This window comes from Netta rufina (assembly GCF_964035555.1).
Source record: "Netta rufina genome assembly, chromosome: 1".
Lineage (NCBI taxonomy): Eukaryota > Metazoa > Chordata > Aves > Anseriformes > Anatidae > Netta > Netta rufina.
The window spans coordinates 21059215-21077943 of record NC_140123.1 but is presented as its reverse complement, the minus strand read 5'-3'; the positions used below and the strand labels follow the sequence as shown (position 1 = coordinate 21077943).

The following is an 18729-nucleotide window of genomic DNA, read 5'->3' as shown; positions in this document are numbered from 1 at the left end:
TAATTGCTCCCAGATTTTCTGGGTGGTCCATCTGCGAACTAGATAATGGTAGAATGCTTCTGCCTGCTAGGAGCTGCTGTGCTGTGCTTGTGATGTGGCCTCCTGAGTGCTCTTCAGAGTCACGCTGCCTTTTATCTCTTTTGTTTGTCTGCTGGCTCTTTCACACCTGCTTGAAATCCTGCGCTTGTCCAAAGGGACGGGTGAGGGTGGGAAAGAGGCAGAGAGGGACCTTACTGCACTTACAGCAGCTCTGCTTCGTATTATTTTCTACAAGCATCCCTGTAGAAAGGAGGAGTGCCAAGATGCGTGCCCTACTCTCCCCTGCTGCCTGCAGACCCGCTGCTCTCAGGGTATTTCTGGCGGTGTGACATTCAGCAGGAAGGGGGTGGTACCACAGTCCCCTCACTTCTGATGGAAAGAGGAGAGCTGTACTAAAACTGCACAGGTCTGTCCGTCACCTCTAAGTGCCAGCGTTAGCTCTGGGCTGGAAGTGTTCCCGAAACCACAGCCATTAGGTGTTGGTTTGGTCAGGCAGCTGTGGGAGATAAGCTGGCTGTCGTCAGGGCCTGGTTTCCTGTCACACGTAGTGGACACTATTTTTGCGCGGTGTTTTTCACAAACAACAAAAAAAATCACACCCAATTACAGATAAGAGAGGGATTTAGGGAGCTAATTGCTTTTATCATTGCCTAGACCTCTGGGGAAAAATGAGGTGCAAGATGGGGATGGATTATTCTGCTAAACAAAAAGGGATTCACGAACCCCGGAAGGCAGTGAGTGCATGGAGACGTGCTCAGCAGGGCACCAGCACTTGAAGTGGCTCAGCCAAATTTCTGTAAAGCAGGAGGGGGACAGCACCTGGGTCCTCCCTGCAATTTGGGTAGGAGGGCTGGGAGATCTGCTGGTGCCTCTTGGTACCCAAATACCCACGTCCCGCTTCAGAAGGTCTTCACCCTGGCAACTGTTCTTGCTAGAGACATTTTTCTAGGTTAATAAAAAAAAAAAAATTACTCTTAGTGCCGGTTATATCCTGAATCTTGGTAATAACTTCGAGCAGTTCCTGAAAGTTTGTATTTGCTTTTATTGATCTCTAAAAGCAGGTGCACGTTTTTGTCTTAGGAATGGTAAGTGAGGAAGCAAACAGTAGAGGGGGGATGGTTTTAGCTGGGAAGAGCATCGATAACTTGAGTGCTACATCTGGGTCCCAAATACCTTGCAAATAACACTAGTGTGATGCTTGAAGGGATGATATTAAGTGCATTGTTCTGAGATGTGGGGTCATGATCTCATTTTTTTCTCTGTATCACATCTGGACACCTAAAACCTTACTTTTATTTTTCTTGGAAGCTGCAATGATCACAAAATCAGAAGATTCCCAGGAGCGGGGGATTTAAGCAGGGGAAAATCCCTTGAAAGCCAGCAACTCCAGAAATTGTTTGAGAAGCAGAGGAAGGAGCATGCAGTGAGGGACCCCGTGCCACGCTCACATGCCAGCTTGTGGAAGATGAGTGCCCGCGTTGGTCCTCCCCAGCCTGGCAGCCAGGAGAGCGGGGCTGGCACCCAGCCTGGCTGCAACGTGAGCGAGCCGTGGTGCAGGAGGGGAGAGGGCTGCCTGGCACTCTCATGTAACAAAGGGCAGGATTTAGCACCAAATTTACATGAATTCAGAGAGGTGAGAGGGGCAGCTCGAGTGCCAAAGCAAACAGGGACATGTGGAGACACCTGCCCAGCAGAGCTAATCATGTTAACATGCGAGATTTACACAAAGAAAACAAACAGGTTTTCGACAGATTTGTGTTCAAAAGTGGCGTTGAGCTCAGCTGCAGGGATTTTTTTTGTGTGTGTGTCTTGAGGTAAGTTTACAACTAAGTCTTGGCTCATAAAGGGCCAAATCTTCAAGTCTTCATTCATTTTTCACTCCATCTAACCTCGCATTGAAGTCAGCAGGAGTTCAGGGGGAGTAAAGCCCGATTAGTGACCAAAACAAACTTCATTTTGGAAACCCACATCACTTCAGTGCTCCGATGGCCCACGAATGGCAAGCAAACAAAGCTGTGCAGCACAGTCTTTGTGACAGTAGCTTTACAGTTGCGGAGGGTTTCTCTGCCTTGGGCTCCCTTTTGAAAGTAGCTTTTTGGTTGTTTTTCTGTTCCATTTTGTAATCATTCGGTGGCTGGGATTAGGAGAGTATTTGATATTGATGATATTTGAGCGATGCGGCATGCCCTACAAGGAGCTGAAGGCCCGTCTGCAGTGTTGTGGATAAGTGCTCGCATCGGCGAAGTATTGGGAGCAATTTCTTCAAATTATTTGGAAATTTTGGAGGCAATGTCTTTCATTTAACAGAGAGCTGAACTAACTGGTAGAGCTGCAGCAGACAAGGAAGCCCTACATCATGCTTTTGCACAGCATTTTTCACAGGATGCCTTTTTACTCGATAGCTCGCCACCTCTTTCCTTTATTTCCACTTTGTAAAACAAATGCTGGTTTTCAGAGTACCCAAAACTGCAGTTCCCCCCCTAGTTTCTCCGCTGTTTGTCCCCTTTGGTGGAGATCCTCTTTCTCTTCAGTGCTTTTCACCAGAGCTGCCCGTTGCTGGAGTGCAACGCGTGTGCCTGGCTCTCACCCCGAGCACAAGCTGTTGTAGTGATCTCAGCCCAGGTTTTATGTGGTGGGTGAGGGCAGACACCTATCTCATTTCAGTAGCGGTGTGATGGGGTGGGCAGTCGCTCACTCAGCTGGCACAGGAGCTCGTGGAGAGCTGCCCACCCCGTGGGTCCATGGGGAGGAGGAGAAGGGAAGCCTGGCGTGGGTGTGGGGCTGCGCACACCGCTGAGGGCAATGGAGCCTCCAGCCTTGCCTGGGCGGGAGCAGAAGTGCTAAAATTGACTTATTTTTTCTCTTTTAACAAACCTGTGAATGAGCTTGAGGACCTCATGTCCTCATTGCTGAGGAAGAGGCAAGTGCTTTCATTCACATCAAGAGGAACGAGGCGTGGGCTCGTTCTATTTCAAAGCGCTTCGTCTCTTCAGTGCTGCAGTCCAAATTACATCCCCACCAACAGGGAGACCGTGCCAGCAAGGCCCCTTCGCATCAGCAGGTACAACAAATCCTACTTAAAACAAACTCAATCTTATGTTTTCAACCGGGTAAGCAGCACTGGATGTTCGGAGCCACGTCCTCGCTTCGTGAGTGTGCTGACTTTGGTGTGTGGGTATGCAGGACTGCGATCTGCATCGGACCCATCAGTGCAGCTGAGCGTAAAACGAGGTTGAAGAGGGGAGAGGTATGTTTTGCTTTTGAGGTTTCAGGGGCTTTTTTTATCAATTTTTCCAGATGGTCTTCACACCATTTCTGGAAAGGAAAGGCGAGATTTCTCCACCAGCGTACGCAACAAAGTGACTGGCATATTTACGATTTTTCCTTGCAGCTTTACTAGTAAAAAGATATTAGACTCCTTTTACTAGCAAAACGCACATAAAATGATATCAGTGCTTTTTTGTTAAATTCTTTGATTCCATATGGTAGACGTTCATGTGTGGTAGATGGAAAATGCTTAATTTCATTTTATTTTACACTTGTCCCTTCCCCTCTCCCGCCTGCCCCGTGGCAGTAAAGAATTGCCACATTACTTCCTCATTTTAATAAGTACTGATAATTTCTGGCATTTTTAAGCCTCATATGTGAGAGGCACTTACAAGTTACCAGGACTGGTTCTGCTTTGAGCGGGGCAGTGGGGCAGGGGTGGCCGGGAGCACGTCAGGATCTGGTGGGGGCATAAAGGAAGGATTACCATGCTCCGGCTGGCACCGGGGACCCAAGTGCTAGCACAAACCAGTTGGAGCTGACGTGCCCCTTTTCCAGTGCAATTAATTACTTCACATCCTGATTGTGCCTATCACGTAACCGTGAGGGAGATCCAGCGCACAAATAAGGTTAAAACCTGGTGACCTGGAGAAGGATTTAGGGCTGTGATCAAATCTGCTAGCAAAGTCAAAGTTGACGGAGGTACAGTATCAGCACAAAGGCCAAAATGAAACTGTAAATTGAAAGGGAAGATTAGAAAAAAAAAAAAAAGAAAAAAAAAAAGGAACATAACAAGACGAGTTAAAACTGATTAAGGGGCCAGTCTCTCTGATGCCTAATCCTGAGTTTCTGGGTTGGGCACCGGGGATCTCAGCAGGGAAGAGAAGAAGAAATCTTCCCTCTAGGCTGCACAGCAGGAGACGTGCTCCATAACAACTACTGCAGCGTAATGGCTTCAGCAGTCTTGCCCTGGCTCCTGCCCTGGCTGACACATCTCTGAGGAGAGGCAGGGCAGCAGCGTTCCTCCTCTGAAGGTAGGCAGTCGTGGCAAAGATTAAAGTGCCGAGTTACTTCTAGCAAGGACAAGAAGACAAAAAGTTGTACTAGATATTGAATGCTTAGTGGACAATTTCAAAATACTTAAGCTTAAAGAAGAACAATTTGGTTGGTGTTTGGGTTTTTGTTTTTTTCCAAATCCACCAAATGTCCTGGGCTTTGCTCTAAATTGTATCCAGACACTTTCAAAGCTCATCAGTCTTTGTTGTTGCTGCAAGCTGTTATTCTCCTTTTCTTTAAAAAAAAAAAAATAGAAATTGTAGTTCAGAGTTTAGGGTTTAGAGTTTTTGAACACAAGTTATTTTATGTTTACTAAAAATGTGTTTTAAAAATGAATCAAAACACTACACCTGCGTGTAAAGATCAAGCATGGAAAACTTCAACCTCCAAGGTGACTACTCCTGAAAAAATATGAGTGATGAGGAAAAGAATGTTACGATTGCAGCTGTATTGCCACCTTATCTGGAGAGGATACGACGAAGCACCCACTAGAGTAAGTGCAAAGTGAGGCACTTCAGGATGAGAAGTAAACAGCACTGATACTGAAGGGAGGGTAGTCGAAAAGCAGCGAGTCATACTGAGCCTTTTTTGCTTTTCAGAGGTTTAAATTGAGTCAATTTCCACGTTTTGGAAAGGCTGAAGGCAAAATTGAGCAGCTTCAGCTTTACGTTAGCTGCCTTGGGACAGTTGACAGTGAGGCCTAGGCCTGCCCCTACCCCCAGGTTATGAAATGCATAAACACGTGCTAAATGTTTCCAGTGCTTCCAAATGGAAGGCACTCTGAGGAGAGAGATCTCATTTATTATTTTCTTGGGCTTGTTGATTTTCAGAGAGGCATGTAATGTTTTATGTCTGATGTTTTTTTAATGGTGCTTTTAAAACGTGCTCGGTAATACCACCTTCTGTTTGAAGTAGGAGGGTTGGGAAAGTTTAGGAACAGCAGCCTTGAAAATGAAGGCTAGACTGCATTGTCCAAGTGATCTCGGAAGTCAAGGAAGGAATCTGTTTGTTTTTTCTCCATTAGGAGAAATGTAATGTAATGTTTCGTCAGTAATGACGAAAGAAAATATAAATCATTCTTGCTTGCCCCCCAAAGGAAAGCTTTGTTCTTCTTTTAGCCATACGACTCTAAGGACCAACTTGAAGAGGATTTTGTGGGCTTGGAGTGGAGAATTTGGTCCCAGAACTTAGCACACAGCCCTGGTGTTGCACGTGGGGTTGGCTGAAATCCACGATGTGTCTTGGCCCATCTGCTGCTGCGAGGTGGTTCTGTGCTGGCACAAGGGGTTTGACCCATGGATAGACCCACGTGCACCGGGCTGGGGGCCTGCTGCAGGCTGGCTTCTGTGTATGCAAACCTCTGAGATATGATGGGAAAGGAGAGCTTCTGCTCTGGTAGAGTATCACGCTACCGAACCACCAGCTGTGATGACATTTGAGAGGGCTATGGGTTCGTGTGCCCTTGCAGGTGCAGGGCTGGTGTGATTCCCAAATCATTCTCCACCGACCGTGGTTATACGGTCCCATCCTTGCCACAGCTCCTCAGTTGTATCATCTCAACTGATCATAGCTCCACAGGATATATGAACGGATGAAAGGATGTCTTTGGAGCTTCCACCGAAGCTGCCTGACACTGTTGACCTCCTCCCACCCAGGCAGGATGGACAGCTTGCAGTGGCTGTGAGCAGAGCTCGGTGCCACGCGTTGCAGACCTGGGGAAGTCACCACTGCTTGGCCGCTCTGAGTTGGCCTTGAGAAGCTGTGCATCCAGACACATCTGATGCTTAAATGCTTGTCTGGATAATGTCAAAAATAACTCGTAAGGAAGGCAAGTTCCTTAAAAAGTCACCTTCTGTGTCAAGAAAGGGAGTTCTCACCTGTGGCAGACATGTACTTGGGAAGCAGATGAAGAGAGCTGCTGAGGTAACACCACCGGGAGGTGTTACCCCATGGCAGGACGCAATGCCTCCAGCTTCCCTGGGCAGTCAGCTCTTGCTGAACCCATAGCCAGGACTCGGCACTCCCTAGAGCCTGGCTGTGTTGGTGCAGGAGTCTCCTGTGATAGGTAACTTCTGGCACCTCTGGGCCTGCAAGTGGTACAGGCCGCGCTTCCCTGTGCTTGGTCTTGAAGACCCCTTGGTCTTCTAGCCACAGCCTGGTTTTTGTTGATGGCTCACCGAGTATTGACAGAAGAAGGCAGAAGGGGCTTGGATTTGGATGTCTCCTTATTTCAGCTGCATCCTGAGTGGTAAAGTAGCGTGTGCAGACACTGCCTCGGCAAAGAAAATGCTGAATTTTGTTTTGCCACTTATAAATCTCAGACACTTCCTTGTGAAATGGTCTGGAGATTACACTGCAGCTTCATTATCAGGAATGCCTGTTTGCCTTGTAAATTAAAAAGACCTCCTACCCTGATTGACCTCATAGTAAAACATTCCTGCAATCCAAAGACAGATAACCAAAAATAACATCTCCCTTTTGTGGATCAGGGCAGAGAAACCAGCAGAAGACTTCAGTTGCTCCTTTGACTACTCTGTTGGAGGGTGATTTCTTTTTGTGACACCTCCATCCTCTGGGCTTTGGAGGCCTATTTGCTCAGGGTGCAACTTCCACGTGCACAGCCCTTTCTTCCAAAGCCTTGGGGTTGTTCTGGGTATGTGAATGTACAGAGTTTTGCCAAATCCTCAGCTTCGGTGTGACTCACATTTGAGCATATTTGCATTTTGCTCGATTTTGAGCTCCTGGTCTGTAAGCAGGTTGTTTTTTCCACTCTCCTTATGCCAAGTCTGCTCTCGTTGTCATCTCTCTGCCTGCTGCATAACTCCAGTTTAACAGCTCCAGGCACAGCCTCTGCCTGGCTCGCATTGCTCTTTGTCCATCAGAGCCGTGACTGACACTGCTTCAGCAGTGCTACAGAGCACTAAAGGTGAGGGATGGGGCTGGTGAGAAGTGAATGCATCCTCAGCAAAAATTGCTGTGTTCTAGCAGCTGGGGAGGGGTCTGCGAGCCCCCCCCCCCCGTGCCAGGTCATCCTGATGTAAAATTCATCACGCCTGAACTTCTAATTAACCTCTAGGAGAAACTTAATGGAGTTTGAGAAGCAAGAGATTGAAATGAAAATCAACAATCTGCTTGTAAATGGCTCGGTGATTGATTGATCAAAGCTGGAGGAGTCTGGTTGTGTCAGACCTTTTTTCTTTCTCTTCATATTTTATGGTGATGCAGCTTTCAGAGACAGAAGCGTGTCAACAGAGAAACAGCAAACTCGTGTAAATTACTGTACAGAACGTATGGAAGAAATTAATTACTATGTTTTATTTCTAAATTCTGAAAAGGGAGAGAGCAGCATCCTCTCAGCCCCTCAAAATCAAATCCCCAGTAAAAGATGTCAGGGACAGAAACTTCTGATCTTTTTACTTGTTCAGCCACACTGGATGTTTTACATTTTTTTTTCTCTTCTCCCCTTCCTCCCTGCTGTCGTAGTGCAATGACAGCAAGTTGCAGGACATTACCTGCACCAGGAGGTGAATGCAAGCAGCTAGGGCTGCATGGATGACGAGATGTTTAACAGAATGTGATAGTGGGGAAGAAAGCTGCTAAACAAGGGTTTGTCTTCTGTGCCATTTGAAGGTGCATATGGGTAGGAGGAATGCCGTGGAATTAAGGGCAGAATTTCAGCCTGAGCTTTGCAGGGTTTTCTGGTTTCAACCAAGCTGTACAAAGATTTATCTGTTGCTGATGCCATGGCAGTAGCATAGGACAGAAGAAAAGGTGGTACAGCACCTGCAGGCAGCAGGGCAAGGGGTTTATAGCTATTGAAATGATGGGGAAAACTTCCATGTGCTTTCTGGTCTTGTGGGCTTACCCATGAAGCTAACACTGGGTGTGCTGAACTGAACAGCCGTGCGTCTGCTCTGGTTCATTGGGTGTTATTAAGGTGGAGGGACAGCAGCTGGGATATAAACATTTCTGTGTTTTGTATAGTTTTTAGCAGCCCTAGCGAGGCTTCAGTAACACCTCAAGTCTGCCTTCAAGAAAGTGGAAAGGCAGGAAACAAAACCAGGTCATTTCAGATGTATCTGACTGAATTCTGAATGATCTGGAAGGGCAGCAAGTTAAAAACAACAGCAGCTAAGCATCTTCGCCCATTTGGCGTGCCTGTGCCTTATATCTCCACTAGTACATCATAGCAAAAATGCAAACTCAGAATCACAGAACCACAGCTCATTTCGTAAGAGTTAGGTTCATGTGAGAGAAGAGGGGGGCTTGACTTTTTATTTGTTTATTTATTTTTAAGCTAAGCTCTGCGTATGTTTTCTCAGGGAAGATCCAGTTTTAAGAGACACCTGCATCCACTTTAACCTTTCCTTCTTTGTGCGTCCTGCATTTGCCACCAGCCAATTAGTGAACCGGGGAGGACATTCTGGGTCAAGCTCTACCAAGTATGGCAAATCCTCATTAACACTAATTAGTGCTCAGTAGGTTAATTGGTGGTGAAGCTCATCTTTTTTTAATTACTTGAGCAAATGAGCCAGCGGGACCTTGTGGTCAGCTTTGAATTATTCTGTTTGTTTTGATGCTCCTCATTTGAATGTGCAAAGCCAGATGTTTGTTGCCTGGATTTAAGCTTTTGTGAGGAGCGGGAAGAGAACACACAGAAATAAAATGAAGGTCCCTGTTGACACCTCAGAGCAACTCAGATATCAAAATGGAAGAGTTATTTTATTCATGGAATGGAAAATACTGTTTGTTATGAATTAACATGACGCTTTTAGTTCACCTTTTAATTTGTTACCCACTTAATGAATTTGTGGGCTCAAGTCATCTTGGCCCTCTGAGGAAGCCATTGAAAGATATTCCTTGCACCAGGTATTCTTTATTAATGATAACTGGTTTTAGATTACCTGAATAATTACTTCTTTAATCATTTTTTAATAGTAACCCTCAGAATTGGGCCATTTTTCCTAGATTTTGTTCTGAGCTCCTGTTTATTTTTTCTAGTAGCAAGCGTTTTGTCCATGTGCTGTGTCCTTGGTGTAATTACAGATAGATGATGTTTCTCCCTTACCCCTTCCGAGGTCACCAGCCAGCCAACTTCAGCATATTTCACTGTCACTTTCCAGGTCACTGGCTCCCATCAGGATGTCTGGGTTTGTGATTTCTTTCCCTCTGACACCATTTTTAGGTCTTGAGTATAAACACAACTACATCCAATATTCGGCACGCGATCCCGTTAACTTTTATTCTTTTGCTGTGATGCGTCTGAAGGTGACACCCTTAGACCCTGCTGGGAGGGCTTAGGCACTGGCTCGCAGTGCCTGGAGAGCAGATTTAACACTTAGAGTCACAGCTTGCGCTCAGGATTGATTTACAAGCAATATTTTTGTGGGCAAGGACTAATCTTGTGCCTTCGTGGGCTTCTGAGGTCGTCACTAGTTTTGCACCATAGTGGAGGAACACTGAGAAGTCTTAATTTTTTGTTAACCTGATGGCAGAAGAAGAAAACCTCTTTTGAAAGCAGGGACTCGACTGGTATCAGTGCAAACACTTTGGTGTGGTTAAGTAATCCACTTAACTTCACTTTATTTTTTTTTCCTTTCAGGGTTTGCATTGGGAGATCTAATATCGGTTAATAAATCAAATACTTACCCGCTTCTGAAGAGCTGTGTTGCATTTACTACTTTGTATTAAGAGCTCATTTGATATTGCTTGACTGGTCTTGACTTGCAGCGTGTTTAATCACCGCTTGCACTTAAGCCACAAATGCTCTAATTCTGCCTTGAGATTTTCTTCCTCTGCATAGACGAGATCCAATATAATTTCTCAAATGGGAAAAACAGATGTGACTGGAGTTTTTGGAATTGCTGTTTGTAATTAGCAATATCAAAGATAGTCTGGCTTTGGCTTCCTTAGAGCTGTCCCTCATGGTCAGAGGTCCCCTGACAGCACGCGTTTCTCCCCATGTTGTGTGTAGAAGCCCAAGGAGCTAACCATGAACGGCCTGTAGCAGATAACATCTGGTGCTTCATCTGGTGCTGTAGTTGGGCTGAGAAACAAATATCCATCATGCCTTTTGTTGGCTTGGCTAACTCAATTCTCAGTGTCCGAATTTTGTGGCAGATGTTATTTATTTGTCTCTTAGAGCTACCATTTTTGATCGGTGCAAGATCCCTGTTTTAAGTAGCCTCTGTTTCTCCTGCTGAGATGGGTGGACCCAGTCTGTATGTTCTCCTTTACCTGCAGAAGATGAGCAAGTATGCCACTTGTGTCATTCACAGGCCAATTTTGATTGTTTCACTACGCTTCGTCTGTGCACTTCCAACCTACCAGCAGTCCTCTGCAGTCAGCAGGAGGTTGCTCAGCAGAGTGCTGCTGGTTAGTACATGCACCAGTAACTCTGGATGCTGGAGGTGGTCAACTCTGTAAGCCTACGTTTAGAGAAACCTCATGTCTCACTTAGTGCCTGCCATCCCCTTGTCTGATAGTCCTTTGTACTACACACTTTCTATTCTGCCTGCATAGAGCAGTTGGATTTTTCTTTCTATGCTTGGTTTTCTTTTACTCAGTCTTTTTCTTTTCTAAGTTGGATCTTCCAAGATCTTCAGAAGCTTCCACACTGTAACCCTGTTTTTAGTGGAAACTTGTAGTCCTTTCTTCTTTGAGTGCATGCAGAGCTTAGGATCCAAGAGCTCTTAAAAGTTTTTTGATGCTTTCAGTAGGTATCTGTAGTTTTGTTTCCAAATCTGTCATCAACTTCTATTGAAGGAAAATACTACCTAGGAAATACTACTGACTTCAGACAGGGAAAGCAACCTGGTGCATTTGTTGTAGGTGTGATCCTACTATGGCAAGGGAAGGAGGAGAGACCAAGTGCCTGAAAATACTGACAGCTTTTAAAGATTTTCAAGGAAGGGTCCTTAGGATGTACAATTTCCTAACCTGGGTGGCTGGGCTTAGAGACCACAGCAAAAAAAAAAAGAGGGGGATGGGGGAGGATTGGAGGATTCCTCCCTTTCTTTCATGGGCATCTAGTTACACACTGAGCATGGGATTGCGAGTCTGGATATTAACCTAATGGAATATTAAGTGGCATATAAGCCTGCGTGGCTGGGTTACACATTGTAGACGTCTCGGAGACTCTTTCTTTGCTTACTTTCTTGTTTGAAGTTAGCAAATTGCTTCAATGAAGGGGAGCTGTTTGTGGAAAGCTGTTGTGAGCTTGTTGGCAGCAACAGCTGTGCTTGTTGGGATTTCCATTTTGTATACCAAATATATGTGAACTTGTAATCTAACCCAAAAAAGAAACCAACGTACACCTTTCAGATGTGTATCTACATGAGCCACGTAACCAGTGGAATTAGTTGTGAATGAAGGCATGAGAAGAACAAGCAGACTCTGGAAATGGAAGCAGGCAGTGTAAATGTGGTGTGAATGGGATAGAGGCACTAGCAGGCAGATCCCTTCCGTGTACTATCTCCATCTCAGTGTTAGGAATAGGTGTGAGATGGGGGAAAAAACCATCCCAGTCCCTCAGACTGTGAACTAAAATAGACTAATATGCATTTCTTAGTAATCTGATGTACGACAGTCACTGGAGGCCCCAGTTCAAAAAGGTTTGGATACCTGCACTATTTAAAACCCTATTGCACTTCATGCCACTTGCATAGGTAGTTATATGCTTTGGAAGGTCATAACCTTAGCTCTTGTCCATCTATTCTGGGCTTAAAGTTCTTGAAACGAGTAGTTTTTGTAAAAAGCAGAGTGGACAGTACCTCTAATGACTCGTATACGTGTGTTAAATCCAGTCAGTTTTCTCTTTCAACTGATTGAAAAGCTTATTCTATTTTTCACCCAAAGTTTATGTTTTTACTTTTGGTAAATTCAAGCCTTTAACATGAACTGTGTAAACCAAAGAGGGCTTTTAACCAAAAACCAGATAGGAAGTTTTCTTTCCAGTGCTGGAGGTGAAAATGAAAATGAAAACATTCTTCAGAAGTCAAAATTAACAACGGTGCCACCTTTGTTTGTGTGGGGACGTTTTGTTGGTGTGATAGAAGCCTTTTACCATGTGTTAAGCCCCAATTTGTTGCTTTTTCTCTCTAAGACAATTTGTGGGTGCTTTGGTTTGTGTACATAATACTCAGAGACTTCCTTTTAAATGTTCCATACTGCTTGATGTGTCAGAAATTTGATATGGCTTGTAACATTTCATCAACATCACGCATTCAGAAATCACCGTGGTCATGATATTAGGGATGGCTGAACTAAACAAAAACTCTAAAAAGTGGCCTTAGGAAGGAGGCATTTCCATTATTGGAGAGTACTCTTGGTAGTGTGCAATTACAAAAAATATATCATGCTGCAACCATCTCAAATACTGACAATGTTGAAGCTGCCAAGTACTGTGAATATAGTTGACTTTTATCCTGAAATTACCTGGTTACTCACTGATGTATTTATTTTTTCTCTCCCTCAGTGTGAACGAACGTGATCATTTGTTAAAAAGGCTCGGCAGGAAAACTCCTCCGAGCCTTTTCCGTGCTCATTCTGTCCAGCAAAGTGTCTCACGTAAGTAATGGTTGGCGTATGCGTGTGTGTTTCACAGCAGTCAGTCCCAGATGAGTGAAGCAAAGGGTGATTACTTTTTAATTAAATTGTAGGTAGAGATAATCTAGTGCAGAGGCTGAGCTGCCAACCAAGAGACATGCATTTGGAAGTGGAATTAGTGTATTTGGCCCTAGGCAAGCAGAGCTCAAATGCGGGTAATTCCCTGGGATCCAATCAGCAGGCCCAAATGACAAAATCCCAATATGCAGATTCTCGACGTGCAAAATCCTGATGGTCTCAAGAATGCTGTAAAACCAAAAACTCTGCAGGATAAAATAAATGTTGTGATAGAGCCTAGCCTACATAGAAATGGCTTCTTTATGAATCCAGTCTCATTAGCTGTGGTTAGCTGAGAATACAGGGATATTTCGGGGATGCCACTTGGGAGCTGTGTATGTTTCTGACGAGGAAAGCCAAGGCATGCAGAGCTGCCTCGCTCCTCTCCCTCTTTGTCATCCTTTGGGAGGAGAGAGGCAACCTCACACCTTTTCACTGCTGCTATTTGGAATAAATTGCACGTTGAGGTCATCCATTTATTCATCATCCTGGAGGAACAAGACAGGCCTTTACCTGCTAGACCTGAGGTTTTTTTGCTCAGCTGACTAAAGAAATAGCCCCAGCATGCAGCACTGCTGCTCACAGGGCAGGGGGCAGGCACGCAGGATTTGGGTTTTGTGTCACTGTTGCAATGAGTTACACTTTTGACTGTTTAGGAATCCCAGGAAGCTAATTGGAGTCCACGCTCACTTGTTGGCTGCGTCCTTTTCCGTGGCAGAAATGTTGTGGTTCGGTCATGGAAGCAGGGCTGGGATTTGAGAACTCAGATGCCTGAGGTGTTCCTCTTTTCTACGGGGAATTAGTCCAGAGTGGGTGGGACAGTGACGGATCTGCTCATCTTTGTCCTTTGTAGAGCAGCTGTAAGGCTGTTACTGTCAGGGGGATATAGGGTCTTTAGCAATCAATCCCATTGCTCTTGGCAAAGGTGACGGATGAGCAGAGCAGCCCTGTGAACCGTCTGCTTCTTCCAGGTTTTAATCCTTTGTGTCAAGGAGCCAGGGATGTTGACTGCAGCTCTGCTGTGGGCACATAAACACGCTCCTTGAGGAAATTCCACAGGAGATGATTGGCAGAGCGAGTCAGTAAAACACATAAATAAGTTGCTGTCGAGGGAGTCTGCTGTAGAGACTTACCACAGTGCAAAAAGGAGATGCACCAGTAGTGACAGCTCAGGCTTGATATCTGCTTTTAGTTTGGTAGAACACATCATCGGGTTGTAAGCAAGTGAATAGCTATTGGGAAAGAAAAACGGGATATCAAAATAAGCCCTAATTTGGATAACCAGCTTCCCTATTAAATGCAAATGATTAAGTGCTAAATGAGTCGGGACAGGTTACAGTCAGCCGTCTGCTTTTCGCATGAGTGTAAATTCTGATTGTGAAACTGCTAGGTTTGAAAGACTCTTTTTATGGTGCATCCATGATTCTTTAAAGCTTCTGTCATCTCTTGTCAAATGCTATTTTCAAATGTTGCATAGCTGCTGCATGTAGAAGGCCATGTGAAATTCAGGGAACATGTGTGCTGTTTTCACAGCCCTAAATTGTAAAAGTGTTTACTAAATGCTAGAAATCTTCAAAGCCAAAGGATTGATGAATAGAGCAGTTGCCTTGACTTGCTGGGCCAATATCTTAAATCACACTACACGCACTCCGTTTGAAGTCTTGAATCATTCGTGTGTTATTACCAGGCTCCAAGTTCCCAGCCTGCGAAGGCCACTTCTTCCAAGAACTGCTTGTGTGACTTCAACTCAGAATCTGACACTTGCATATAAAACATGAAAATGGTTTGTTTAGATAGAGCTGACAAAGGCTTAAGCAAATCAGCTGCCTTGGTCCCAGTGAGGAAGAAAAATGAGGTTAAAATTCCTAGCACAGATTGTAAAGATGCAGCACTAGCTTGAGATTCACTTCATTTTGCTGTTGACAACAACAGTTTCCAGGATTTTGGTGAGGAAGCGACACCTATAAAACTTCATTTCCAATCACGTGGAGATTAGTTCAGTGCTAGAAAAACATCACAAGGAGTTTCAGAGCTACTTCTAGTGGTTTACAGGGTCCGAGGGGAAAGATGTGGGGGTAAGCCTGCACAGCCCTGTGTCAGAGGATAGAAGCTTGCTTGGTGTGCCTCATGGCTTGCTGTTGGAGCCATCCCCTACCCAAAAGCGTTAGCACAACACGAGACTTGATGGCATTGCCGTGGGGCTTTCAGTGGAAGAATTGTGTATGGTTGTCCAGCCCACGTGCGGAGGCCAGACCTTGGCAGTAGAGTCTTGTTGGCGGTGGTGATGGCAATGACTTCTTCTTCAGGCAGACCTTTTCCAAATCTCCATCCAAGTTAATGTTTCCTTTTTTTGTTCTGACTTTGTGAAAGTAGCATCTCCTTTAGGCAAAATGTGTGAATACTTGGGGTGGTTTTACCCTGCTGGACAGCTGAACACCACCACAACCACTCTCTCACTCCCCTCCTCAAACTAAAAGGGGGAGAAGAAGGTATGATGGAAAGGAAAAGCCTCAAGGGCTGAGATAGGGATAATTCATTTAAAGAGCAAGCAAAAAAGCAAGCAAAGGCCATGAGGAAGCAAAAAGGAGAAAAAAAGAAAAGCACTATAATTTTCTGCTTCCCATCCATGAGCAATGCTTGGCCACATCTGGGGAAGCAGGGCCTCAACACCCACGGTGGTGATTTGGGAGGACAGACGTTTTCACAATAAAAGCTCCCCTTCTCCTTGCCCTTTCCCAGCTTCTGTGGCTGAGTGTGACACCACGCGGTGTGCAGTATCCCCCTGGTTGCTTTAGGCCACCTGCCCTGGCCGTGTCCCCTCCCCACCTCTCTCCCACCCCCAGCCTGGGGCTCTGGGGCCTTGCAGGGAGTCTTGGTGCTGTGCCAGCTCTGCTGGGCGATAGACACAACACTGGTGGGATGTCAGGGCTGGTCGAGCTACAAGTGCAGAGCACAGCACATTTTGGGATGCTGCAGGGAAGGTTAACTCCATCCCAGCCAGAGCTGGTGCAATACCTGAGGCTGTCCTTGAGCCCCTGACCTCCTTACACAACTGGCCTCTGTCACCTGTGTCCCCAGAGCCTCGCAGCAGGACAGGAAGGCGATGCTCTCCCACTTGCTCCCTGGCTGGCCCTAAGGGATGCCTGATACAATCCCTGCAGCGCAGTTTCACTCCTGCAATTCAGAACAACCAGCAGCGTTCAGTCATCCTGTGTCTCCGCACGCTCTTAAAAGCAGAGCTGAGTCCCGCTCTCTGCTCTGGCAGAGCTCCCCCCAAAGTGCCGAGAGCTGTGCCTGGACGAGGATTGCTGGGCTTGGCCCAGATTCCCTAGGCTAGCAAAGCAAATCCCCCTTCCCTTGACAGAGCACGGTGATTGCACAGGGTAAGCCCGAACGCGGAGCGTATGGTTTGCACCTTATTAATCAATGGAGAGAAAGCACCTGACAGCTGAGGTTCGTTTCACAGTATGGGGGCTGGCAAATAATAAATAATAATAATGTGTTCATGCTGAGGGCTCTAATCCCACCATTTATTCTCCACCAGCAGACACCTTCTTCCTCTCGCTTTTCTCCCGGTGCATTTTGATTTGAAAAACAACAGGGTAGCAGCTTGAGATGCTTTTTAAACTCCGTTTCCTCTTACCTTGCATGTGTTTGAAATACACGTTCTGTATTTTTTTTTACAAGACAGCCACGTATTTGGTGAATATCAAGTGGAGTTGCAACCTTTTAAAATCGATTGAAAAAGAAATTGGAATAATTAGCTTAGAATCAATGCCGTGGCATCGAGCTGTGTTTGCTACGAGGAAACACCCATAAATTAGCGTCTGGGAGGACAGAGATGGGACCATTTGTTAGGAATCCCTCTTGGGTCCTTCCGAAAACATGGGCATAGTTTATCAGCAGGGAAATGAATGATTTCTGTAAGCATTACTCAGAGCATTCAAGATTTAAAGCAGCTCTGGCTTTCCCAGGGTAAGTGGGAGAGGGTTCCCTGAGAAGTCAAAGCTGAGCTAGCATTTACTGCTTAATTGGTCGATGTGAACTGCAGCATCATGAAGTCTCCTTAAAAACAGTGCAGAGTCCAGTGCTGGGCCAGAGAAGGAATTTGGCTGGCCAGGTAATTCCCTGACGTTGATTTTCACTTTGTCGGAGAGATTTTGGGATCTTTTGATCTTGGCAGCGAGCTGTTGGGATGGCGCGGCGTGCTCAGGGCGTACACGGGGAGGCAGCTTCTCTAACCCAGCAGTGCACGGACCAGAACAGGCATTGCAGGGAACAGAAATGGGTCCTGTTCAATCAGAAACCTGACGGACACCAGATTCTGATCTGCTAATAGAATATCAAAGCTTAAATAAAATAAAAAGGATGCTTTTAAAATTCAGCAGCTTGCCCGATAATATCTGGTACCAGTGAAACCTTAGATCTGATGAGAACGGGAATCTCCTCGGAACGAGTGAGCCCCACTGACAGATATCTGAGCGCTCCTTTTCCCCACTAACAGAAAGGCTCCGAGTACAAAGCTGCTTCCTTCTGCGAGGGCCGGGAGCGGGTCGTGCCCACAAAGCCCCCAAGAAGCGTGCTCCTTGCTCGGGCTGGAACAATGAGGGCCTTGTTCCCCGGGCAGGCTCCTAGGTGTGGTTTTAAAACCCGAGTTGGGGGAAAAGTTCAGACTTCCGAAAAAAGTTCCCTGGTAACTGGCAGATGGAAGCTTGCATTGTTTTGGGATGGGGTCTGAAAACAGTGGAAATGGAGAAGCTGCTCGGGGAGCCTGGCTGGGAGCTGAGCGGTCCCAGCGTGTCCTGATCCTGCGAGGCACGGGCAGCTGCCTGAGCAGCCCGAAGCGCCAGCTCAATCGTAACACAAATCAAAAAGCATAATATGAAATCATCTTCCTGCCTGGAGATCAACACTAAAAGTTTTCAGCACGCTGCCAAATGTCGAGCTTTGACTGAATGGAGGCGACGTGCAAGTCTGGGGGTCGCAGCCTTTCCCATGATGTGTGCCCAAAACTCTCCCTGCTGGTATTTCGGAGTGGATCGAGAATGTGAGAGCGTACGCGTGCCACTGCTGTTGTTAACCAGTGGTCATCTAATGTAGCAAAAAAATTCAGGCTAAGGTGTTTTCTGCCGAATGACCTACGTACAGCAAAGCCACCGTGATGCAGAGCAGGTTCTGGGGCACGGCTGTCAGTCTTTTAGGGCTTAATTTGGTGAAAAACTACCAGACTGACTTTCCATGGAGAATTTTGCCCAAAAGCTAACAGCGTGCTGGCCCCTCGAGTGGAACAAGCCCACTGGATGTACTGCTTTAGGTGCGAATCCCACCCTTTTTTCAATGAAAGCCTGTTTTGTAAATATTTCCCTTGCAGTTATCCAGCATGCACCTACATTTTTCCAGAAGTGTTTGCATTTTCTGAATATATTTCATGAACCTTCAGCCAGAGGCAAGAAAACCCAACCTGTACCTCTGCAGCCCTATGTGTATTGGCAGGGAATTGCTCGTGGAAAACAAAATGAAATGCTGCAATCAGTCTTGTGATCGGATCAAAGCTCCTACAGGGCTGCAGGAGGGGAGTGTGACCGCAGTTAGCTCTGGGTGCTGCATTTCTGCTGGAATCCCCCCCAGCTGGAGGTGAAGGTTTCCTGCCGTGCTTGTGGGTCAGGTCAGCTAACTGCTAGCGTGCCCCTCTGCTAAGAACAT

The 18729-nt window shown here is 46.0% G+C and overlaps 1 protein-coding gene across 3 annotated transcripts in view; it reads left to right on the top strand.

Annotated features, from left to right (window-relative positions):
• Nucleotides 1-18729, top strand: part of ATP8A2 (ATPase phospholipid transporting 8A2) — a 97140-nt gene that overhangs the window by 71608 nt on the left and 6803 nt on the right. For all 3 annotated transcript variants that reach the window (XM_084295087.1, XM_084295086.1, XM_084295088.1), the window contains exon 4: nucleotides 12839-12930. In XM_084295087.1, coding sequence (XP_084151213.1) covers nucleotides 12839-12930 — 92 coding nt within the window. The remainder of the gene's footprint in view (nucleotides 1-12838; nucleotides 12931-18729) is intronic.